General features: G+C 44.4%; 1 protein-coding gene across 5 annotated transcripts in view; it reads left to right on the forward strand.

Annotated features, from left to right (window-relative positions):
- abtb1 (ankyrin repeat and BTB (POZ) domain containing 1) overlaps positions 1 to 26,654 on the forward strand; it is a 51,258-nt gene that overhangs the window by 18,860 nt on the left and 5,744 nt on the right. For 3 of the 5 annotated variants that reach the window (XM_078209966.1, XM_078209965.1, XM_078209968.1), the window contains 7 exons: positions 10,551 to 10,710; positions 13,799 to 13,844; positions 14,470 to 14,586; positions 16,138 to 16,253; positions 18,475 to 18,573; positions 21,328 to 21,495; positions 26,346 to 26,546. In XM_078209966.1, coding sequence (XP_078066092.1) covers positions 10,551 to 10,710; positions 13,799 to 13,844; positions 14,470 to 14,586; positions 16,138 to 16,253; positions 18,475 to 18,573; positions 21,328 to 21,495; positions 26,346 to 26,546 — 907 coding nt within the window. The remainder of the gene's footprint in view (positions 1 to 10,550; positions 10,711 to 13,798; positions 13,845 to 14,469; positions 14,587 to 16,137; positions 16,254 to 18,474; positions 18,574 to 21,327; positions 21,496 to 26,345; positions 26,547 to 26,654) is intronic. The other 2 variants (XM_078209969.1, XM_078209967.1) reach the window with 1 other exon arrangement.

A 26,654-nucleotide genomic window follows, 5' to 3' on the forward strand; every position in this document is an offset into this window, starting at 1 on the left:
AGCTGCTAGAGGTAGTAATAGAGGCGGGTACAATTTTGTCTTTTAAAAAGCATTTAGACAGTTACATGGGTAAGATGGGTATAGAGGGATATGGGCCAAATGCAGGCAATTGGGACTAGCTTCGGAGTTTTAAAAAAAGGACGGCATGGACAAGTTGGGCCGAAGGGCCTGTTTCCAGGCTGTAAACCTCTATGACTCTATAACATTGCAGCCAACGAGTAGCCTCCTGAACATGCTTGTTTGAAATTCCATCACCTTCATGGGACCAGCAAATCTAACAGCCATCATTATTTTAATTCTCTTCAATTGAAATGGAAAGGGCAGCCGTCACAATCCCTGGGTGGGCTGTTTAGATTTTAATGACTTTCCAAACATGAAGTTATTGCCGTCAGTATAGAAAAGAAGTCACCTGATGCTCAGGTCCGTTTTATGAAGGTATTCATCCATATTTCAAGCTATCTTTTAAGAGTAAAGCGTCCATCTTCCTAATAAGGGTATATGACACTAAGATGACTTCTAAAGATATAGCATGCACTTTGTTATCTTAGAGTAAAAAGGTCAATTCTAATCAGCTCTTGGGGCTAAAGGGATCATAGGATATGGGAGGAAGGGGGGGGGGGCAGATCAGGATATTGAATTCGATGATCAGCCACGATCAAGATGAATGGCGGAGAAGGCTCGAAGGGCCGAATGGCCTACTCCTTCTAGTTTCTATGTTTCTACATAAAACTCTTGTATCACCCTCTTTAATACCGATGTTCGGATAGGAGTTTTGTTACCCCCTCATCAAAGATTATGGGGAGAAAGCAGGATTAGGCTATTGAGTTGGATGATCAGCCATGATCGTGATGAATGGCAGAACAGGCTTGAAGGGTTGAATGGTCATCTCCTGCTCCTATCTTCTATCTTTCTAGGTATTTTCTATGTTTCTCCTAATATCTCTTCCTTTGTCTCAGCATTCGTTTTTTTAAAGGCAAAATACTGCGGATACTGGAATCTGAAACAAAAACAGAAAATGCTGGAAAATGCTTTGGTCACCTTGGCTCAAAACGTTGGCTCTATTCTCTCTCCACAGATGCTGTCAAATCTGTTGAGATTTTCCTGCATTTTCTGTGTTCGGTTTACTTTTAAAAATCTGATCACTCCTTTGTGAAGTTCCTTTGTGATGTTTTTCTATGTTATACATAACTAAAGTTGTTATATAGAAATATGCAATAGCTGTTTTGTGTACAGTAGGAATGGTGACAGTAATGGAATAGCATGAGGATGGATTTACAGGAAGCTGATTCATCACTAATATATGAACTGTGTGAATAAAGTACCTTCATGTATAACATGGATGCTGTGTGAGGCAAGTGAGGGGATTGCAGGGACTCTGACGCTCATTTTCAAATCCTCTCTGGCCACAGGAGAGGTGCCAGGGGACTGGGGGACAGCTAATGTGGTACCATTTTTCAAGAAGGGAAGTTGGGGAAAACCAGGTAATTACAGGGCAAGTATTGGAAAAAATTCTGAGGGATAGAGTTAATCTCCAATTGGAGAGGCAAGGATTAATCAAGGATACTCAGCATGACTTTGTCAGGGGGAGATCATGTCCAAGAGCTTTGACAAAGGGTCATCTGGACTCGAAACGTCAGCTCTTTTCTCTCCTTACAGATGCTGCCAGACCTGCTGAGATTTTCCACCGTTTCCTCTTTTTGTTTCATGTGTAACAAATTTGATTGAATTTTTCGAGGAGGTGACTAGGTCTGTAGATGTGGGCAGTGCAGATGATGTAGTCTGCATGACTTCAGTAAAGCTTTTGACAAGGTCCCATATGGGAGATTGGCCAAGAAGGTAAGAGCCCATAGGATCCAGGGCAGTTTGGCAAATTGGGTTTGTGGCAGGAGGCAGAGGGCGATGTTTGAAGGTTGTTTTTGTGACTGGAAGCCTGTGTCCAGTGGTGTTCCGCAGGGATCAGTACTGGGTCCCTTGCTGTTTGTAGCATACATTAATGATTTAGATGTGAATGTTGGAGATATGATCAGTAAGTTGACACAAAAATTGGTGGTGTAAATAGCGAGAAGGAACGCCTTAGATTACAGGGTGATATAGACGGGCTGGTCAGATGGACAGAACAGTGGCAAATGAAATTTAACCCTGAAAAGTGTGAGGTGATACATTTTGGGAGGACTAACAAGGCAAGGGAACACACAATGAATGGTAGAATGTTCGGAAGTTCAGAGGGACTTTGGAGTACATATCCAAAGATCCCTGAAGGTAGCAGGACAGGTAGATAAGGTGGTTAAGAAGGCATATTGGATGCATGCCAATATTAGCCAAGGCATAGAAATGAGAGCAGGGAAGTTATGATGGAGCTGTATAAAAAGCTGGTTAGGCCACAGCTGGAGTACTGTGTTCTGGTTGCCACACTATAGGAAGGATGTGATTGCATAAGTGGCAGAGGAGATTGCCTCATCAGGCTGAAGTGTTTCAGCTATGAATAGAGACTGGACAGGCTGGGTTTATTTTCAATAATTTTCCTACCAGTGATGTTAGACTTACTGCCCTGGTACCACATTAGCTGTCCTCCAGTCCCTGGCACCTTTCCTGTGATGTGGAGATGCCGGCGTTGGACTGGGGTAAACACAGTAAGAAACCTCACAACACCAGGTTAAAGTCCAACAGGTTTATTTGGTAGCATAAGCTTTCAGAGCGTTGCTCCTTCATCAGGTGAAGAACTCTTCACCTGAAGAAGGAGCAACACTCCGAAAACTTGTGCTACCAAATAAACCTGTTGGACTTTAACCTGGTGTTGTGAGACTTCTTACTGTACCTCTCCTGTGGCCAGGGAGGATTTGAAAATTAGTGTCAGAGTGCCTGCAATCCTCTCGCTTGCCTCACACAGCATTCATGAGCGGTCAGGCACTTAATTCACGCAGTTCATATGTTTATGATGAATCAGCCTCATGCTATTCCATTATTGTCACTGTCATCATTCCTACTGTACACAAAGAGTTAGAACACTTCCGACCCACACTAGGTTAGGTTGAGTTTGTTTTGTTTAGAGCAGAGAAGGCTGAGGGGGGGACATGATTGAGGTGTACAAAGTTGTGAAGAACATAGATAGGAAAACCTCTCTACTTAGTAGAGGGGTCAATATCCAGGGGTCTGAGATTTAAGGCAAGGGGCAGGAGATTTAGAGGGGATGTGAAGAAAAACATTTTCACCCAGAGGGTGGTGGGAATCTGGAACTCTCTGCCTGAAAGGGTGGCGGAGGTGGGAATCTTCACAACATTTAAGAAGCATTTAGATGAGCACTTGAAACGCCGGAGAGTACAAGGCTCCAGACGAAGTGCTAGACAATGTGATAGGTGTTTGATGGCTGGAGCGGACACAATGGGCTGAAGGGCCTCTTTCTGTGCTGTAAAACTCCAGTAATGTGATCAGCCAGAGTTGGAACATAGAATTTCAGAATGGGTGATTCAGCCCCTTCAGGCCTGTGGCGCCATTCAGTAAGATCATGGCTGATCTGCTTATGGTCTCAACATTTGCCGCCTCGTGTCTCCCTTGATTATCAAAAATCGATCTAATTCAGCCTTGAATAAATTCAATCATCCAGCTGCCACTGCTTTCTGGGGAAGAGAATTCCACAGACTAACAGAAAAAAATTCTCCTAATCTCTGTCTTAAATGGTACATCTCTCGTATCCCCTGGTTCTAGTCTCTCACACAAGTGGAAACATCCTCTCAGTATCCAACCTACCAAATCTCTCAGGATCTCATCATAGAATCTACGGCACGGAGACAGGTTCTTCGGCCCAAACTGATCCATGCCGACCAAAATGCCCATCTAAAACTAACCCCATTTGCCTGCATTTGGCCCATATCCCTCTAAACCTTTCCTAGCCATGTATCTGTCCAAATGCCTTTTAAATGTTGTCAATGTCCCTGCCTCAACCACTTCCTCCGGCAGCTCATTCCACACACGTCCCATCCTCTGTGTAAACAAAAAAAGTTGCTTCTCAGGTTCCCTTCTTAACTCAAACCTCTGCTGTCCTCTAGTTCTTGATTCCCCAACCCTGGGAAAAAGACTGAGTGCATTCACCCTATCCATGCCTCTCATGATTTTATACACCTCTATAAGATCATCCCTCAGTCTCCTACGCTCCAAAGAAAAAAGTCCTAGCCTGTCCAATCTCTCTCTATAACTCAATCCCTAATGTTTCAATAAGATTACCTCTGTCTTCTAAACTCCAATGGATACAGGCCCAACGTTTCTTCATAAGATAATCAATAATAAGTGATCAAGAAGGCAAATGGGATGTTGGCCTATATCGCAAGGGGGATAGAATATAAAAGCAGAGATGTCTTGCTGCATCTGTACAGGGCATTGGTGAGGCCGCAGCTGGAATACTGTGTGCAGTATTGGTCCCCTTATTTGCGGAAGGATATATTGGCCTTGGAGGGAGTGCAGAGAAGGTTCACCAGGTTGATACCAGAGATGAGGGGTGTTGACTATGAGGAGAGACTGAGCAGATTGGGTTTGTATTCATTGGAATTTAGAAGGCTGAGGGGGGATCTTATAGAGACCTATAAGATAATGAAGGGGCTGGGTAGAGATGGAGAGATTCTTTCCACTTAGAAAGGGAACTAGAGGGCACAGCCTCAAAATAAAGGGGGGTCAGTTTAGGACAGAGTTGAGGAGGAACTTCTTCTCTCAGAGGGTGGTGAATCTCTGGAATTCTCTGCCCACTGAAGTGGTGGAGGCTACCTCGTTGAATATGTTTAAATCACGGATAGATGGATTCCTGATTGATAAGGGAATTAGGGGTTATGGGGATCAGGCGGGTAAGTGGAACTAAACCACTATCAGATCAGCCATGATCTAATTGAATGGCGGGGCAGGCTCGAGGGGCTAGATGGCCTATTCCTGCTCCTATTTCTTATGTTCTTATGTTCTTATAAGCCCCTCATCCCAGGACTGAGTTGACATTGACAACCTTATCTAACCAGTCTGTGCTGATGTTTACCTTTTATTTAAGAGTTAGAACACTTCATACCCACTCGAGTCTTGTATGACAAGGGTCAGCTGTGGCTCAGTAGCTAGTATTGTTACCTCTGAATCAGGAAGTTGCAGATACAAGTCCCAAATCAAGATACTTGAGTGCATAATTAAAATAAAATGTTTTAATGTAAATGTTGGTATCATAATCCCTTAACAATGTATGCTGTTCAGAAAATTTAATGTGTTATTGGATAGCACACACTTCTAACCCTTGGAACTATTAAGCTCACCCTGTTATGCGTAGCAACAGAGCAGTTCCCTCGGCTAAACACAACAGTATTGAAATACAGTTCCAGTGTGATACCGGGCCAGGTTTGAAAAGTATTCTTGGAAACTTTTGGACCTGTGGGTACTTGATAAGCTTGAAGTAGAACAAATTTGAGTGTAAAATCATTTGAAATTTACTAGTTGTTTCTTGGACTGGCTGTGCTTCCCTCGCTCATGCAGTGTAACACATACAGCTCTCCTCTGGTCTGTGGAACCAAATTCTATGGCAATATATTCAGCGTAACGTGAACCCAACTTGCATAAATTAACCTCCAGAAAGAAAACATTGACGCGTGATCAATTATAATAAAACTTTTGTTTGCATATAATTCTCAACACCAGTGCCCCCCAAGACTGTGTTCTCAGCCCCCTACTATTCTCCTTATACACCTATGACTGTGTGGCCAAATTCCCCTCCAATTCGATTTTCAAGTTTGCTGACAAGACCACTGTAGTAGGTCGGATCTCAATCAGAGTACAGGAAGGAAATAGAGAATCTGGTGAACTGGTGCAGCAACAATAATCTCTCCCTCAATGTCAACAGAACGAAGGAGATTGTCATCGACTTCAGGAAGCGTAAAGGAGAACATGCCCCTGTCTACATCAACAGGGATGAAGTAGAAAGGGTCAAGAGCTTCAAACTTTTAGGTGTCCAGATCACCAACAACCTGTCCTGGTTCCCCCATGCAGACACTATAATTAAGAAAGCCCACCAACACCTCTACTTTCTCAGAAGACTAAAGAAATTTGGCATGTCAGCTACGACTCTCTCCAACTTTTACAGATGCACCACAGAAAGCATTCTTTCTGGTTAGCATTCTTTCTGGTTAGCATTCTTTCTGGTTAGCATTCTTTCTGGTTGTATCACAGCTTGGTATGGCTCCTGCTCTGCCCAAGACCGCAAGGAACTATAAAAGGTCATGAATGTAGCCCAATCCATCACGCAAACCAGCCTCCCATCCATTGACTCTGTCTACACTTCCTGTTGCTTCGGCAAAGCAGTCAGCATAATTAAGGACCCCAAACACCCCGGACATTCTCTCTTCCACTTTCTTCCTTCGGGAAAAAGATACAAAAGTCTGAGATCACGTACCAACCGACTCAAGAACAGCTTCTTCCCTGCTGCTGTCAGACTTTTGAATGGACCTACCTTGCATTAAGCTGATCTTTCTCTACACCCTAGCTATGACTGTAACACTACATTCTGCACTCTCTCCTTTCCTTCTCTATGAACGGTATATTTTGTCTGTATAGCGCGCAAGAAACAATACTTTTCACTGTACGTTAATACATGTGACAATAATAAATCAAATCAAATAATTGTAGCGTTCTATTAGCATTGCTAATTGCTGTGCCCTAATCGATGCTAATATTAGAATAGACTGGTCATGTCCAGAGAATCAGGCCAGGCAAATAGTCAGGTGAATTGCCTTGCTCACTACTTCCCAGCCTGGCCATGTCCTGCTTGCTTGTGCCACACATGCTGTCCAATCAGCCTGTGTTATACATTAAATGTGGATTACAGGAGATAGTCAGCACGGATTCGTGAAGGGCAAGTCGTGCCTCACAAATTTGATAGAATTTTTTGAGGAGGTAACTAAGTGTGTTGATGAAGGTAGGGCAGTTGATGTCATATACATGGATTTTAGTAAGGCGTTTGATAAGGTCCCCCATGGTCGGCTTATGATGAAAGTGAGGAGGTGTGGGATAGAGGGAAAGTTGGCCGATTGGATAGGTAACTGGCTGTCTGACCGAAGACAGAGGGTGGTGGTCGATGGAAAATTTTCGGATTGGAGGCAGGTTGCTAGCGGTGTGCCGCAGGGATCAGTGCTTGGTCCTCTGCTTTTTGTGATTTTTATTAATGACTTAGAGGAGGGGGCTGAAGGGTGGATCAGTAAATTTGCTGATGACACCAAGATTGGTGGAGTAGTGGATGAGGTGGAGGGCTGTTGTAGGCTGCAAAGAGACATAGATAGGATGCAAAGCTGGGCTGAAAAATGGCAAATGGAGTTTAACCCTGATAAATGTGAGGTGATTCATTTTGGTAGGACAAATTTAAATGTGGATTACAGGGTCAAAGGTAGGGTTCTGAAGACTGTGGAGGAACAGAGAGATCTTGGGGTCCATATCCACAGATCTCTAAAGGTTTCCAGTCAAGTGGATAGAGCTGTGAAGAAGGCCTATAGTGTGTTAGCTTTTATTAACAGGGGGTTGGAGTTTAAGAGCCGTGGGGTTATGCTGCAACTGTACAGGACCTTGGTGAGACCACATCTGGAATATTGTGTGCAGTTCTGGTCACCTCACTATAAGAAGGATGTGGAAGCGCTGGAAAGAGTGCAGAGGAGATTTACCAGGATGCTGCCTGGTTTGGAGGGTAGGTCATATGAGGAAAGGTTGAGGGAGCTAGGGCTGTTCTCTCTGGAGCGGAGGAGGCTGAGGGGAGACTTAATAGAGGTGTATAAAATGATGAAGGGGATAGATAGAGTGAATGTTCAAAGACTATTTCCTCGGGTGGATGGAGCTATTACAAGGGGGCATAACTATAGGGTTCGTGGTGGGAGATACAGGACGGATATCAGAGGTAGGTTCTTTACGCAGAGAGTGGTTGGGGTGTGGAATGGACTGCCTGCAGTGATAGTGGAGTCAGACACTTTAGAAACATTTAAGCGGTTATTGGATAGGCACATGGAGCACACCAGGATGATAGGGAGTGGGATAGCTTGATCTTGGTTTCAGATAAAGCTCGGCACAACATCGTGGGCCGAAGGGCCTGTTCTGTGCTGTACTGTTCTATTCTATTCTATTCTATTCAAAGGTAGGGTTCTGAAGACTGTGGAGGAACTGAGAGATCTTGGGGTCCATATCCACAGATCTCTAAAGGTTGCCACTCAAGTGGATAGAGCTGAGAAGAAGGCCTATAGTGTGTTAGCTTTTATTAACAGGGGGTTGGAGTTTAAGAGCCGTGGGGTTATGCTGCAACTGTGCAGGACCTTGGTGAGACCACATTTGGAATATTGTGTGCAGTTCTGGTCACCTCACTATAAGAAGGATGTGGAAGCGCTGGAAAGAGTGCAGAGGAGATTTACCAGGATGCTGCCTGGTTTGGAGGGTAGGTCTTATGAGGAAAGGTTGAGGGAGCTAGGGCTGTTCTCTTTGGAGCGGAGGAGGCTGAGGGGAGACTTAATAGAGGTTTATAAAATGATGAAGGGGATAGATAGAGTGAACGTTCAAAGACTATTTCCTCGGGTGGATGGAGCTATTACAAGGGGGCATAACTATAGGGTTCATGGTGGGAGATATAGGAAGGATATCAGAGGTAGGTTCTTTACGCAGAGAGTGGTTGGGGTGTGGAATGGACTGCCTGCAGTGATAATGGAGTCAGACACTTTAGGAACATTTAAGCGGTTATTAGATAGGCATATGGAGCGCACCAGGATGATAGGGAGTGGGATAGCTTGATCTTGGTTTCAGATAAAGCTCGGCACAACATCGTGGGCCGAAGGGCCTGTTCTGTGCTGTACTGTTCTATGTTCTATGAGCAGTGCAATGTGTTATCCATGAGTACGGGATGGGTGATGAAACTGGTTAACCACCACATTTTACTCTGAGATCCCTGTTCAAATACAGCCCAGAATGATGGGTTTGAAGTTTCTTTTTATATGTCGTAATTACACACTTGGTATGAATTAGGAAAGGTATGCTGGCGATATGAGAGGCACCATAAATATGGACGCTACGCCACATCCTCCTTCCTGCTCTCACAGAAGTATCCTGTGGGCAATTAGTTTGGGATGTTTCTATCCTTTTCTTGCCTCGGGAAAATTAACTGTTCCTAATTTGGCTGTAATTGGTATGACATAGAACCTACAGCATTCAGTCTAACTAGTCAGAGCTGTTATTTACATTCCACGCGTTCCTCTTCCTCTTACTCTAAATTACCATTCCCATTTTGCCCCATATCACTTCATTCCTTTCTCCCTCTTGTATACTCCAAGCCTCCTCTTAAACATTGCAGTGCTATCTGCTTTAGTCTCTCCATATGGCAGCAAATTGTCCATGATCCCCATTCTAAATAAGTTCTTAAATTCTTTACTTAGTTTTTAAAGGAGCTATTGAGTTGTATGAATCTGTCTTCTATCAATGCGCAATCATACTTGAATGTAGCAACCTATTTAAAATGGCTAGTGTATTTTTAATGTTATTCATGGACTAATTTCTCTGTTGGCTCTTCGTAGATCCGAAGGATCCTACAGGGCAGGAAGAGGCCAATCAGCCCACCGTGCCTCTGCCACGCCTTTTAAACACTCTCTTTAAAAGGCACACCTGTCACTCTGGCAGGTGCAGGGATGGGTTGATGTTTATTAGAAAAAATACTAGACTGTCACAATAGGAGTGTGCTTAGGAGCAAAGCATACAGTTGGCACAGATCACAGCGTTTTGTTATCTTATGGGGCGGCACGGTGGCACAGTGGTTACCACTGCTGCCTCACAGCACCAGGGAACCAGGTTCAATTGTGTCACTGTCTGTGTGGAGTCTGCATGTTCTCTCCGTGTCTGTGTGCATTTCCTCCGGGTGCTCCCGTTTCCTCCCACAGTATGAAAGACGTGCTGGTTAGGTGCATTGGCCATGCTAAATTCTCCCTCAGTGTCCCTGAACAAGCGCCGGAGTGTGGCAACTAGGGGATTTTCACAGTAACTTCATTGCAGTGTTAATGTGAGCCTACCTGTGACACTAATGAATAAACTTAAAACTTATCTGAGCTTCACTAACCTGGAAATGATTGGTGACACTGAGGTTCCTCCAAAGTAGTTCTATTTCGCAACACTGACATTCCTTAACCTGATGAGCACAAGGTATGATGTGGAGATGCCGGCGTTGGACTGGGGTGAACACAGTAAGAGTTTTAACAACACCAGGTTAAAGTCCAACAGGTTTATTTGGTAGCAAATGCCATTAGCTTTCGGAGCACTGCTCCTTCGTCAGATGGAGTGGAAATCTGCTCTCAAACAGGGCAGAGAGACACACAGTCTTTGTGCCCTGTTTGAGAGCAGATTTCCACTCCATCTGACGAAGGAGCAGCGCGCCGAAAGCTAATGGCATTTGCTACCAAAATAAACCTGTTGGACTTTAACCTGGTGTTGTTAAAACTCTTTCTGTGAGCACAAGGTAAACAGAGATGAATATGGTTTCTGGCAGATATTGTCGCTTATCTTTTTGTTTTCATTTCAATGAGCAGATTATTGGAACAAGGGTATTTTAGTGATGTTGCCTTCCTGGTTCATGGGCAGACCTTCCGAGCTCATCGCTGCGTGTTGAACGCACGTTCGACGTACTTCGCAGAAATGTTTCAGACAAAATGGAAGGGAAAAAAGGCGATAGCTCTCAAGCACCCGCTGGTAAGATGCATATTATCACCGGAGCATTTTTACAGCACCGAAGGTGACCATTTCACCAGTATGTGCTTTGTTGTGGTTCTTTGAAAGAGCCAGAGACTGCAGCGGTTCAAGAAGGTGGCTCATCACCACCTTTTCAAGGGCAGTTGGCGATGGGCAGTAAACGCTGCCAGCGACGCTGACATCCCATGAAATAAGTCATGAAAGTTCATGGTCCTATTATGGGGTGGCACAGTGGTTAGCACTGCTGCCTCACAGCACCAGAGACCCGGTTTCAATTCCCATCTCGGGTCACTTTCCATGTGAAGTTTGCACATTCTCCCCGTGTCTGCGTGGGTTTCCTTTGGGTGCTCCGGTTTCCTCCCTCTGTCCAAAGGTGTGCGGGTTAGGTTGATTGGCCATGCTAAATTGCCCCTAGTGTCAGGGCATTAGCAGGGTAAAGATGTGGGGTTATGGGAATAGGGCCTGGGTGAGATTGTGGTTGGTGCAGACTCGATGGGCCAAATGGCCTCCTTCTGCACTGTAGGGATTCTATTCTGTGATTCTATTCCTCAACAATTCAAAATGTGTATTGGCTTTTCTTTTTAAAATTTTTGTGCATTCTGCTCCCACTGCTATTGCTATTGCTAGTAGTTGTTCATTCCATGTCCTTGCCAACCCTCTGCCCAAAATAAATTACCTGAATTTCTACCTTCATTCCTTTGGTGTTGATCTTAAGATATGCGTTTGGAATTTCCACAGAATTTATTGGATTTCCTGTAGTAAGTTGGGTGGATTTCTCGGATAAATGGCCATTTCTGCCAAATCGCTGGGATTTTTGCCGAAGTTATGGCAGGAGAAAAACTCCATGAGTTTCTGCAGTGTGTTCTCTGGCTGCCAACTCGCCAATGATGGAAATAGATTCCCCTCATCTTGCCTTTTAAAAGCATTTTAGAATTTTAAACAGCTCCATCATCTTTGCCTCCTTGTTGCTCCTCATAAATGAATTCTCTTGGCCTGAATATCATCCCAGTGAATCTCTCCTTACACTCCTTCCAAGATCCTGACATTCTTCCTCGGGCAAAGAGCCCAAAGCTGGACACAGTAGGTTGGATTTTACTTTACTAGTGACAGTGTGGCTGCCACCCCTCACTTGGGTAAGGCTAGCATCAGCTTCTGGCATCCACACACGTGTTGGTTAGGTGCATTGGCAATGCTAAATTCTCCCTCAGTGTACCCGAACAGGCACCGGAGTGTGGCGAATAAGAGATTTTCACAGTAACTTCATTGCAGTGTTAATGTAAGCCTACTTGTGACGAATAAATAACTTTACATGCAAAGTTCAACGTGGGAATTTGGAACTTGCTGTCATTGGTGCCCTGCTGCTGCGCAAGGCTGTGCTGTAGATCACTGTCATGGCATAAACTCAGACTAATAGCCAGTTTTCTCGCTCCTAAATTAGCTGCAAAGGTTAGAACTTGTTCGGTCAGGAGTAACTGGATTTCTAACAATATAATGAGCAGTAATTACAGCGGAGCTACCTCTCTGGCCCTGAAAAATGAAATTGGCAACCATGGATTAAAACAAATTACTGCGGATGCTGGAACCTGAAACAAAGACGGAAAATGCTGGAAAACCTCAGCATGCCTGACAGTATCTGTGGTGAGAGAATAGAGCCAATGTTTCGGGTCTGGATGACCCTTCGTCAGAGCTGAAGACAATACAAAATGGGGTGATATTTATACTGTTGTGGTGATGGGAGAGGGGATACTTTCCCATAATCCCTCCCCTCCTCACCACACCTGTATAAATCTCATCCTATTTTCTGTTGTCCTCGGCTCTGATGAAGGTTAACAACCTTGGAGTTTCATTCCCTCAAAAATAAAACTGATCTTGCTTTGTATTATTTTTCCTGTTTCTTTAATCCCATGTATTTGTCCCAATCTTCATTTTGCTTCTTGTGCAATGATTTAATTATAGTTTGTTTTTCCTGTGTTTTACTTCCTGCTTTGCTGTCTGTGAGGGTTCTTCAATCTGATTGGTTGAGAACCCTCCATGTTGCTTACCCTGCTCACGGATGCCAGCGATTCCCTGTTGAAGGGGCTGCATTCAAACTGATGCCGGCTCACTGGAAATCTCTGCTGATAACCCTGCTAAAACCCAGCCAGTCACACACAAGATGAAAGATGAAAGCTATTCCTTCACTGCAAAATCAGGGCCAGTGTTCGAACTGCAGCCCAACCATTGATGTAGTGTGGCTAAGCCTGATCCCTCTGCATTTCACTAAGGATCCCAAATGCTTTTTTCTTTCGGTCTCTTAGCTTGTTCTCGCCTCTGTATCTGCACACCTCAGTCTTTATGCTTGTCTGCTCAGATTGCAGCTTTCCAATGAATAAATAGAATCCCTACAGTAGAGAAGGAGGCCATTCGACCCATCGAGTCTGTACCGACCACAATCCCACCCAGGCCCTATCCCCATAATTCCATGCATTTACCCTGCTGATCCCCTGACACTAGGGTAGGATCAATTTAACATGGCCAATCCACCTAACCCGCACATCTTTTGGACTGTGGGAGGAGCACCCGGAGGAAACCCACGCAGACACGGGGAGAAAGTGCAAACTCCACACAGACAGTGACCCGAGGTGGGAATTGAATCCGGGTCCCGGGCGCTGTGAGGTAACAGTGCTAACCACTCTGCCCCCGTGCCACCCAGATAAATAATTGCAGTGGACCTCTGATTCCTCGGTGCCCCTTTCCTCTCGTGTCTGACTTTTCCTTTTTATCATTGAACTCCTTAACCAGTGAAAACCCACCTTCTTTTCCTCCTCTCCCCCACTTGCTCACCTCGTGGCTTTTGCACTGAGGCATAATTCAAGGTGCTGGCTGCCCTCTGGTGGCCCTCTTTCATATTTTGAGTGTTGTTAAGCTTGAGTTGCCCTTGAGTTCAGCTTGAGGGGAAAATGCATTCAACTTTGCAATGTTTAAAAGAAACCTATTTCGGTACCGTGTATGGTATCAATGTATTTTATTTATGATTGACAGACTAATTCTGTTATGCCTTCAAAGTACAAGATTGTTTCATGCTGTTCATCTTTCCCCGTTTCAACAGATTAACCCGATGGCTTTCAGGGCAATTCTTCAGTATTTTTATACAGGTAAGTAAGGTGCTGCCTCGTGTTTGGTTCTATCTGGTCTAAAAAACAATTGTTCACCTGCTACAATCAGCTTTTTGTATCTCAATCTGCCAATTTCTTCACCCTGAGCACTGCTGCCTCACAGCGCCAGAGACCCGGCTTCGATTCCTGGCTTGGGTCACTGTCTGTGCGGAGTCTGCACGTTCTCCCCGTGTCTGCGTGGGTTTCCTCCAGGTATTCCGGCTTCCTCCCACAGTCCAAAAGACATGCTGGTTAGGGTGCATTGGCCATGCTAAATTCTCCCTCAGTGTACCCAAACAGGCGCCGGAGTGCGGCGACTAGGGGATTTTCACATTAACTTCATTACTGTGTTAATGTAAGCCTACTTGTGACACTAAATAAACTTTAAAACTGCTCCCACATTTTACTGTATTATGTACCACCCTGTGAAAAACCTATTAACGTCCATCTATGTAATGTTACCTAATTGTCCCCATTGCCTTTTTATTAAAGAACCAATCAAGTGCGTCGGAAATGATGTCCCTTTCGCAAGTGTTGACTATTATCTTTTTCCAGGTGGCAGCTAACTTTGTCCCTTATAAGGAGAGCGGTTGCCAATTTTCCTGGCTATTTTTTTTCTCCACAGGCCGATTGGATATTGAAGTGGAAAACGTTGAAGATTTTAAAATCTTAGCCAAGCAGTGCAAGTTAGAAGAACTCATCAGTGAGTTGGAAAGCAAATGCAAGAAGGTGTACGAGTTTGGTAAGTTTTTACAGCACTCGCTTTCCCCACATTCTTTCAAAAAGTAAATATTTACGTTTTCTTCAACTGCCCCTTACTCTTCCCATTACGGTCTCCTGAATTGCCAAAACTAAAAAGAACAATGTGTTTACATAGCCTTTTCTAACAACCTCGGGATGCCCCAGAGTGCTTTAGAGGCATTTTAGTAACATGGGAAAATGCAGCGACTATTTTGCACACAGCAGAATCCTGTAAAATGCAATGGCCAGATTGTAGTGATGGAGGTGGGGAAATGCAGGTTGCTTAATAAATATTGACTCAGGACGCCACAGAGTCTTCCCCTGCTCTTCTGGCTTGCTGACACTCGCTGTCTCCGTGAAAGGCACAAACGATGAAAAATAATATCCCTTCAAGTCTAGTTAATTAATGAATCATAGAATCCCTACAGTGCAGAAGGAGGCCATTTGGCCCATCGAGCCTGCACCAACTCTCTGACAGAGGCCCTCTCCCTGCCCTATCCCGATAATCCCATGCATTTACCATGGTTAATCCCCTTAATATACAGAACTTGGGACACTAAGGGGCAATTTACCACGGCCAATCCCCCTTCCCAACGCAACTTGGGACACTAAGGGGCAACTTAGCATGATCAATCCACCGAGCCTGCACATCTTTGGAGTAAACACAGTAAGAAGTCTCACAACACCAGGTTAAAGTCCAACAGGTTTATTTGGTAGCACAAGCCACTAGCTTTCGGAGCGCTGCCCCTTCATCAGGTGACTCACCTGATGAAGGGGCAGTGCTCCAAAAGCTAGTGGCTTGTGCTACCAAATAAACCTGTTGGACTTTAACCTGGTGTTGTGAGACTTCTAACTGTGTTTATCCCAGTCCAACGCTGGCATCTCCACATCATCTTTGGAGTGTCAGAGGAAACCTATGCGGACATGAGGAGAACATGCAAACTCTGCACAAACAGTGACCCAAGCCGGGAATCGAACCCAGGCCCCTGGTGCTGTGAGGCAACAGCGCTTGCCACTGTGCCACCGCGCTGCCCAAAGTTCAAACCTTGCTCTGTTGACTGGTTTAGAATCACACTTTTAACCTGTGAGGCACACATGAGGATAACTCAGGGATGCTGAGGCCACAGCACACAGCGATAGGAGTTTGCTCTGCCTCTGGGATTGCCCCACACTGGACATTCCTGTGCTGCTATGCTCAGTGGAGTTACTTTCCCCATAAGGAGAGAGAGAAAGGAGAAATAAACTTTGGTTTTATTATTAAAATGTTCTGTTGTCATGGGTCCTTGTCATCTGCTGGACCCACCTTGCCTCCTGATCGCAGTTTATTTTGCTGAAGAATAAAGTAAAGATGGAACAGCACTGAAGCCAGCTCGGGCAACCACCCTCAGCTAGCATGTGAATAGATTCCGAGAGGCTCTTGAAGTTGCTGGTCTGAAACAGGTTGAAGGAGATGAGAACAGATCATTTTTCAGGCTGTCTTCTGAGTTAGTTTTTTTAAAATTTGGAAATGGATGGTGTAGTTGCTACGTTTCCTGTTTTATTTTTAATGCAGTTTCCTCAAAGCCTGGGACCTGGGTGAAAGTTCTGACATTGGAACCTGGTGAAAATTGCAGGCTGCAGGATGATCTGGCCATACTTGCTGACTGTGCACTGCCTGCTGAGCTGCGGGTAGGTTCTAATTTTCAATAGTGGCACTGAAATCTCACAATCTAAGTTCTTCTTAGTTCTATGTTCTCGGGGAAAGTGAGGGATGGGCAATAAATGCTGGCCTAATCACAACACCCATGAGTGAATAAATTAAAATAAAAATAGTTTTAAGAGCTGACTGTTAATTATTTTGACATTCTCCCCTAATTTTCATCCCACATTTGTAAACAATATGGGAACAAATGGACTTGGAATGTTTTATATTATTAAATTCGTCTTGGGAAGTTTGTTCAAGAATCCATATTCTGTTTTAGCTTTATAACTTTACTGATATAATTCACATAAGCTCCTTCATTATTATACCACATAACAAACATGATTTAATTTAAAGCCTAAAATACGGATATGTAATTGATATCTTCATGCATATTTTATGCCCAGTAAGTGGGTGGGTAGGAATTGGTAAGAGACTGTCTAACATTGTTCCAAACGGTAACTGTGATGTAGGAGCTTGGCTTAGTATGCTGCCTCTTATGAAAAGCCAGCCGTACGACATGCAATGCAGATTCTGCCAATCTCTTCCCTCACTGCAATATTGCACAAGATCAGGAAAGCTTGTGAAAAGGCTGTCACTGAAGGATCCAAGCAAGTAACTTGCACCAATCTCATGTGTTATGATACCATATCAGAAACCCCAAAGTACATTATGAAGTCAGACTAGACCCTAACAATGTTCTATTTTGACATTTGTGTGAGGATAAGATGTTTCACTCCAGGTGCAATTCTACTGACAAACTAGGAAGTTTTTATCGAAACAAACTTTATTTAACACACAACAAATGAATTGGCTTAACCTTTTAACAATCGGACAGTACTTAAACATGACAAGATACAAGTCTTAGCTGCTAACTTATTGCTATGAGTTTCAATTCAAGCAAAACTCCTCTTATAGACGCAAACCCCTTCTTTAAAATTAGTTAGTAAAACACAAGCATACTTGCTGTGATTTACGTTACCAGCCCTGGAGTGCTCAGAGAGGCCTTTTCAGAGAGAGCGAGAGACCCTGCTTTCTTCTGGCAGTCCAGGCAGCAACTGCTTGTATTTTAAAATGAAACTGAAACCCTTTCTTTCCTGCAAGCTTAGCTCCTCCCCTTAATAAATTACTCTCTATTCTGAAACCGCAGGGGGAAGCTAAATAAACACAAGTATGTTAGCTCTGCTTAAAGCAAACACTCCATGTCTAAAATGAGTACTTGTGCTCCCAGCTGCTAATTTGAAGGTTTTCCGAGACAAATCGGCACCCAGCAAAACTGATCTGAATTCTACAAATACCCCTTACAAGAAACATGATATAAATATATTTCTTAAAGGCACTGTGTTATCACACATGCCATAATTCTGGGGTTCTCCAGACTTTCCGTTTTCACTCGTTTTGCTTATTTTTAAAAATATAATCAGTGTTAAAAACCCAGCTGGTTAGGGAAGGAAACCTGCTGCCCTCACCCAGTCTGGTGTGGTTGACTCTTAACTGTCCTTTGATGTTGCCTCGCAAATAACTCTGTTTTATCAAACTGCTACTAAGCACACGGATGGCCGCAGTTTAACAATGAGGCCCGCTGCTGTCACTGTGGGATAGCTAGCGATGGGCAGCCAACGCCTGCATCCCAGAATTTACACAATACGGGCTTCTAGTTAGACTAAAGCGTAACCTTGAATTTTGGCTAGAGCGGGGTGGGACGAATGAGGAATGGTGACGAGGCAAAGAGGGGGAAACTGTTCTCTGAGAAGCCCTGCAACACTATATTCTGCTTCCTCCCTTTCTCTGTAAATAGTAAGAAGTCTCTTAACACCAAGTTAAAGTCCAACAGGTTTATTTGAAATCACGAGCTTTCGGAGCGCTGCTTCTTCAGGTGAGAGCCACTCACCTGATGAAGGAGCAGCGCTCTGAAAGGTGGTGATTCCAAATAAACCTGTTGGACTTCAACCCGGTGTTGTGAGACTACTTACTGTTCCCACCCCAGTCCAATGCCGGCATCTCCACATCATCCCTATGAACGATATGCTTTGTCTGTAGAGCCCGCAGGAAACAATACTTTTCACTGTATTCTATTACGTGACAATAATAAATAAATCAAAATCAAATGAAAAAGCCTCCCCTGCAGAATGTATTGTGTCTTTTTAAATATTGTATGTGCCTGAATTGTAATGTAATGTCAGTCTGATTTTGCTCTTTCTGTTCCAGGTTGGTTTTGGTGAGCTGCCTTTTGACAGCACCGACAACTTTAACAGTTACCCTGATCTGAGCTTCAGAGTTGAAGGCTACATCTTCCTGTGCCACAAGGTCCGTAAGCTCGTGCTGAAAGCTCAGTGGCACAGTGGTTAGCACTGCTGCCTCACAGCGCCAGGGACCCGGGTTCGATTCCCGGCTTGGGTCACTGTCTGTGTGTGGAGTCTGCATGTTCTCCACGTGTCTGTGTGGGTTTCCTCCGGGTGCTCCGGTTTCCTCCCACAGTGCAAAGGTGTGTGAGTTAGGTGGATTGGCCATGCTAAATTGCCCCTTTAGTGTCAGGGGGACTAGCTAGGGTAAATGCATGGGGTTATGGGGATAGGGCCTGGGTGGGATTGTGGTTGGTGCACTCGATGGGCCGAATGGTCACCTCCTGTGTAGTAGGGATTCTATGAAACTGCCTGTTGTTAACTGTTTTCAAAAACATCATTGGCTGGAACATTTGGTATTCTTTCTCAAAAGTCACTCAAATTTAATTTGGTGTTTTGACTGACATGCCTATTTTGGCATGCAGTGTGTCACAAAGATAATTGTACATACATTTTTTGTGCCACGCTTTAAAAAGAACAATGAGGTGATCCCATTGATGTGGGGTCGCAGACAGCCTTATATTTCCAGAAGTAGGAGCATGCCAGATTATGTGCTGTCTTTGTGATACTGTGGCCTTGTGTCCAGTGTTATAAAAATTCCACAGATTCCACCCCCCCACAATAATAAGTATTTTTTCCTGTATAAAAATTAGTTATGCAAATAAACATATATTTAAGTCAGTAAAACACTAATAATATGAAACTAAGTGGGAGCAACATTTGCAGTGTTGGAAAATTCAGTACCACAGTTCACAATCAGCCCAACATAAACCTGCTGGATCTGTCTGTTTTTAAAAAATATTATTTTATTGGATGTGGGTGTTGCTGTCAAGTCCAGCAATTGTTGCCCATCCTTAATGGCCCTTGAACAGAGTGGCTTGCTAGGCCATTTCGGAGGTAGTTACGAGTCTACCATATTGGTGTGGCTCCAGCCACCTGGCCAGACTAGGTAAGGATGGCAGATTTCCTTCTCTCAAAGACATTATTGAACTACACGGGTTCACTAATCAGTAGTTTCGTAGCCACCAGTACGGAGATGAGCTATCAATTCCAGATTTTACGAATTGAATTTAAAGTCCAACAGCTGCCATGATGGGTTTTGAGCCTGTGTCCCCCCCGCCCCCCCCCCCCCCCCCCCCAACCACCCACACAAGATTACCCTGGGTGGCTTAATTACTCGTCCGGTAATACTGCCACTAAAGCACTGGAAACAGACTCTCCTGTATGCACAACTTGAGTGCAAAGCTCCGATAGTTTGTCTGGCAAGGCCTGCAGTGCCCAAGACATTGCTGTCTTGCCCGTGACAGAACACACAGGGCTGTTGAGAGTTCTGGTGTGGCCAGTGTCTAACATATCCCAGACATTTGTGTCAATTACAAGGGCGGCACAGGCTCAAGGCGAGAGGGGGAAAGTTTGAGAGATGTGCGGGGCAAGTTTTTCTCACAGAGAACGTGCCACCAGAGATGGTGGTGGAAGCAGGCACATTTAAGAGGCATTTGGATGGGTGCATGAATAGGGAGAGAATAAAGGGATGCGGACTGAGTAAGGGTAGAAGGTTTCTTTTTTAGTTTAGTTGAGACATCAGGATCGGCACGGGCTTGGAGGGCCGAAGGGCCTGTTCCTGTGCTGTACTTTTCTTTGTTCTTTGTTCTTTGTACATCTGTGTGAGAACCTGCCGGGTTCTCGATTGCTGCCAACAAACCTCTGCACCACGCCATAAAATGCTGCGTATTCTGATTGGACATTCGAAGGAAAGGTCGGACTTTTCAGCCTCTCCTTTCCCATTTAGACTTGGCTTTTCTTTTGCACCAGCTTTTGTGTAATTTTAATTTCAAAATAAGCTTGATTTCAGTCGCGAGTCATTTTCAGTCTGTTATCAGTGCCCTCCATCCACTGTTGGAGCTCCCACTGCTTCCACTGCCCATTGACTCTGTCTATATTTCCCGCTGCCTCGGAAAAGCAGCCAGCATAATTAAGGACCCCACGCACCCCGGACATTCTCTCTTCCACCTTCTTCCGTCGGGAAAAAGATACAAAAGTCTGAGGTCACGCACCAACCGACTCAAGAACAGCTTCTTCCCTGCTGCTGTCAGACTTTTGAATGGACCTACCTCGCACTAAGTTGATCTTTCTCTACACCCTAGCTATGACTGTAACGCTGCATTCTGCATTTTCTCTCATTTCCTTCTCTATGAACGGTATGTATAGCGTGCAAGAAACAATACTTTTCACTGTATGTTAATACATGTGACAATATTAAATCAAATCAAAATCTGACACAACAGCCAGTGAGGGAAGCGAGGGTGAGACGTACAGAGCAGGCCTGGCCCCCTGCTGAGAGGCTCAGCTTCAGCGACGCATCACGGAAGCCCAGGTTAAAGCGACATAGCAGTCAGTGGATAGGAGGCAGCCTGGATCCAGCGAGTGCAGCCTTTGCAACCACTGCATTGACAGAGACTGCTCCTTCTATTCCTCCTGCGCCCGCATCCCTCTTGCAGACCATGGATTCAGGCCTCCAGTATTCGGCTGTTCAACCTTGTACACTGTTGTTCCCAGCGATGCGATGGGGCGAGAGCAAGGCCGTGGGAATGGATTTGAGTTGCTGTAGCAAAGAACTGGCACAGACATGATGGGATGAATCACCACCTGTGCTGTGAGCTGTGTGGCTCTGCGACTGTACGTACGGTTGACGTTGCTAATCTTGTTTTTGTGCTTGCAGGCATTTTTTTGCAGTCGCAGTGATTATTTCAGGGCATTGCTGCAGGATCATTTCTCCGAAAGCGAGGAACTTCAGAGTCAGCCCAGTATCCCCATGGTGACACTCCACAACATGACGGAGGAAATCTTCATCCGAGTCCTATACTATATCTACAGCGATGATACTGAGGTATGATTGGGTGCAGCAATTAACAGAAACATTTTCTGGAGTTGAGGCACAAGGACAAGGCCGATGTCTTGTCAATGACAAGACACGACTGTTGGAGAATAGCTGAAGACGCAGTAAACCAGGAATGCTAAATATTTTGGAACATCTGCTTGGGGGCGGCACAGTGGTTATCGCTGCTGCCTCAGTGTCAGGGACCCGGGTTCGATTCCCGGCTTGGGTCACTGTCTGTACGGAGTCAGCACGTTCTCCCCGTGTCTGCGTGGGTTTCCTCCGGGTCCTCCGATTTCCTCCCACAGTCCAAAGAAGTGCAGGTTAGGTGCATTGGCCGTGCTAAGTTCTCCCTCGGTGTACCCGAACAGGTGCCGGAGTGTGGCGACTAGGGGATTTTCACAGTGACTTCGTTGCAGTGTTAATGTAAGCCGACTTGTGACAATAAGTTAAAACTTTGAAAAAAAACTTGAATCATAAAATAATTTGCTCAGCAGTTTGAGAGATTTTCCCAGAGATGGCAAAGTAAACGTTTTTTGATTAAAAACCTTTTATGTACAGGTAGATATTAAATAAATTAGTTCCCCCCCAATGTGCCACAGTTAAATAAATAAATCTGTGTTGTGAGATTGGGGAACACCTGTTTACCTTTTGTTTAGAGTTCAGGTTTTCATTGTGAAAATTAAGATGTGTACAAAAACACTGGAACCAGCTAAATTGCATCTTCCTCTCTGCAGTCAGCTTTGGTAACACAAGGTTTCTGCTTAATTTGTTCAAACTCAGTGTACACATTTGAAGGTTGGTTTTGAATAATGGCAGTGTTTCCAGAGCTTGTCCATACAAACCATTGCTGTTACTTTTTAATTCTGACATGGCAAACAGCATTGGATAGCCCTTCATAAACATGATGGACCGAATAGCCTCCTTCAGCACGGTTAAGATCCTTTGAAAGAAGCTTATCTGGTGTGAACGTTTAGAATATATTGCAAAACAGCACTTGTTGAGGGAGGGCATTGGGGAGAGAGAATAAGCATTTATTGGTGGTAGTAGTTGGGCGGAATTAGCATATCAATTACCCTTTGAAAAATTAAAGTGGAGCTGTGGAGAAATATTCTAAAAGCAGATGGAATTTAATTTAGACAAATGCGAGGTGATGCATTTTGGTGGATTGAACCAGGGCAGGACTTACTCAGTTAATGGTAGGGCGTTGGGGAGAGTTACAGAACAAAGAGGGGTACATGTTCATAGCTCCTTGAAAGTGGAGTCACAGGTGGACAGAGTGATGAAGAAGACATTCAGCATGCTTGGTTTCATCGGTCAAGACATTGAATACAGGAGTTGGGACATCTTGTTGAAGTTGTGCAAGGCATTGGTAAGGCCACACTTGGAATACTGTGTACATTTCTGGTCACCCTATTATAGAAAGGATATTATTAAACTATAAAGAGTGCAGAAAAGATTTACTAGGATGCTACCGGGACTTGATGGTTTGAGTTATAAGGAGAGGCTGGATAGACTGGGACTTTTTTCTCTGGAGCGTAGGAGGCTGAGGGGTGATCTTATAGAAGTCTATAAAATAATGATGGGCACAGGTCAGCTCGATAGTCAATATCCTTTCGTAAAGATAGGGGAGTCTAAAACTAGAGGGCATAGGTTTAAGGTGAGAGGGGAGAGATACAAAAATGTCCAGAGGGGCAATTTTTTCACACACAGGATGGTGAGTGGAACAAGCTGTCAGAGGTAGTAGTAGAGGCGAGTACAATTTTGTCTTTTAAAAAGCATTTAGATAGTTACATGGATAAGATGGGTATGGAGGGATATGGGCCAAATGCGGGCAATTGGGACTAGCTTAGGGGTTTTTAAAAAGAGGGCGGTGTGGACAAGTTGGGCCGAAGGGCCTGTTTCCATGCTGTAAACCTCGGACCATGTCTAATTCTGAAAATCTATTGGAAAGTTGTTGAGCATTTTGTTTATCAGTTTTATGTTCTAACACAGTTATGGAAAAGTGGTGCAGGAACAGAGCTATATGTGGGGTAAAATTTTCCCTTAAATCAGACCTGAGCTGTGTGCCCTGGGCACTGGTACGAAGCAAGCAGTGGAAATGGATTTGCAAATTGGAAGCAGTCCTGACTGACCAGCTTGGCTCAGTTGCCACCACTTTGTCTGCCGAGGCAGAAGGTTGTACTTCAGACCAGCTCCAGGATTTCAATACATAAGCCAGGCTGAGACTCTCATCCCATTTTTTGGTCGACGTGTTAGACTGAATCACTACCTGGCTGCTCAAGTGAAAGTGAAAGATGCCACAGCACCAATGAATTCTCATGACGACCTGACCCATATCTCTTCCTCAATTAGCATTCTCAAAGCCAGTTCAACTGGCCATCCATTTGTTTGCTTCCCGTGGGATCTTGCTGTGAATAAATGTGGTTGCTGTGCTTGCTTACATAACAGTAAGTACGCACATTTCAAAGTAACCCAATGAGAAGCCCTGAGGATGTGCGAGGTACTGTATAAAGAAGTCTTTTTTCCATCTTATTTTGGGAGCAATTGATCATTCACTGTTCTCTGAATTTGCAGCAATGCACTCATTATAGCTATAATTATAGAAGCGACACTGTGGCCCAGTGGTTAGCACTGCTGCCTCTCAGCGCCAGGAACCAGGGTTCGATTCCCGACTTGGCTCACTGTGTGGATCTGCATGTTCTCGTGTCTGCGTGGGTTTCCTCCGGGTGCTCCGGTTTCCTCCCTCAGTCTGAAAGACATGCTGTTAGGTGCATTGGCCGTGCTAAATTCACCCTCAGTGTACCCGAACATGTGCCGGAGTGTGGCGACTGGGGGACTTTCACAGTAACTTCATTGCAGTGTTAATGTAGGCCTACTTGTGACACTAATAAATAAACTTAAACTTAAAACCTAATTAAAAGTTTTTCTCTCAATTTGAGCCTGGTTTGGGAATGTCATAGTGGCTGCATTGTAGAGAGGAGCAGAACACAGGCGTAAACCAGTGAGAAGGACGAAAATAGCCAGGGTCAGTGTCCCTTGTGTAAACAGATGCATGATGTGGAGATGCAGATGCAGCCAGCTTTACTTTTCCAAAAAGGGATTATAGTGGTTCCACAGTGTAGGATTTGAATTAGCCACTAGGTAGCAGTAATGATTTATAGATTTTGAAATCAGACTGCAAAGTCTCCCAAGTTGGCTTTCAAGCGGAGTAAGTAGAATGTATTTATAAATACTGCCCTGGTTTACAAGAGGCACTTCTCATTTGTTATGGCAGTGTCAGCTACCCAAAGGAAACAGTGATCGCTGTAGAAATTGCTTTGTATTTGTTTACAGCAGCAGAATGTGGTGGCGATCAATAAAAGCAGGAACTGAAAAGTGCAGACAACAGCATGTCCAACCTCCCATACACAGGCCCTGGCTTAAAAACCTACACTATAATGTGTCATAGGAAAATAGCAGAACAAGCCCATTCAACTCCTTGAAGTTTATTCCACTATTTAATTGGATTATAGCTGATTTGACCCTCCACCTCCTTTTTTTGATTTGATTTACTATTGTCACATGTATTAGTATACAGTGAAAAGTATTGTTTCTTGCACGCTATAGACAAAGCATACCGTTCATAGAGAAGGAAAGAAGAGAGTGCAGAATGTAGTGTTACAGTCATAGCTAGGGTGTAGAGAACTCCAAATCCCTTGATACCCTTGTCTAATAAAAATCTTATCGCTCTCCAATTGACCCCGCACCCCCGCCTCTGGCATTTTTTTGGGGAAAGAAAGAATTCTCTCACTCTTTGTGTGAGAGAGAAAATGAGCTTACTGCACTTTTGTTCGCAGGGTCTGGGAGTCTCTGACTGAGCCAGCATTTATTGTCCATCTCTTATTGCTCTTGAGAAGGTGGCGTTGAGGCACCTTTTTGGAACGGCTGCAGTCCATGTGGTTTAGGAACACCAACAGTGTTGTTAGGAGAGATCCAGGATTTCGACCCAGTGACGGTGAAGGGCAATTCTAATGATTGAATGTAGGGCAGCACTAATGAAACCCTGGGGGTAGGTCGATAAGTTTTCTGATTAGCTGGGGAAGGTGAGTGCCGGAGGCTGTAGGTGGGGGGTGGTGCAGAGGTAGTGAAACCACTAATTGGATGGACACAATTTATTGCTTGCACCAAGATGCAAGCAAACACATTTTTCTTAAAATAGATTTTTGAGGCTGTGGATTAGCAAAATCACATGCAGCGTAGAAACGTTACAGGGCAGAAGGAGGCCATTCAATGCATCATGTCTGCATAGGCCAAAAAAGAAGGAAACAAAGAAACTAGCCATTCATTTTAGTCCCACTTACCAGCACCTGATTTTTAGCCTTCTACGTTTAAGGTGAGAGGGGAAGAGGTACAAAAGGGTCCAGAGGGGCAATGTTTTCACACACAGGGTGGTGAGTGACTGGAACAAGTTGCCAGAGGCAGTAGTAGAGACGGGTACAATTTTGTCTTTTACAAAGCGTTTAGACAGTTACGTGGGTAAGATGGGTATAGAGGGATATGGGCCAAACGCGGGCAATTGGGACTAGCTTAGGGGTTAAAAAAGGGCGGCACGGACAAGTTGGGCCGAAGGGCCTGTTTCCATACTGTAAACCTCTGACTCTAAAGCACTTCAGATGCAGATCCAGGTACCTTTTCAAATGATTTGAGCTTTTGAGCCTCAACCACCAACTTAGCCAGTGAATTCCAGATGCCCGTCACCCTTTTACAATTTAAGCTTCTTATGGACAAGGAAATGGACAAGCTGCAAAAAGAAAATGTTTTGGATTGGCTTGACTAGAGTAAAACAGCCCTTCTTTAAAAAATTTTTCTCCTGCTTCCAGTTATCTCCGGAAAATGTATATGAGGTGCTGTGTGTGGCTGACATGTATCTGCTGCCAGGCTTGAAGAGACTATGTGGGAAGACCCTTGCAACCATGCTGATCGAGGACAACGTGGTCAACATTTGGAAGACGGCAAAGCTTTTCAGGCTTTCCCGACTTGAGGACCAGTGCACGGAGTACATGGCTAAAATTATAGAAAAGGTGATTATTGTTTGGGACTGATGATGTAGCAGATGTGACTTTTAACAAGTATTCCCAGGAGGGACCAGCTCCTGACCCACTGATACAAGTTAATCAGAGCGGCTTACA

This window comes from Mustelus asterias, chromosome 3 (assembly GCF_964213995.1).
Source record: "Mustelus asterias chromosome 3, sMusAst1.hap1.1, whole genome shotgun sequence".
Lineage (NCBI taxonomy): Eukaryota > Metazoa > Chordata > Chondrichthyes > Carcharhiniformes > Triakidae > Mustelus > Mustelus asterias.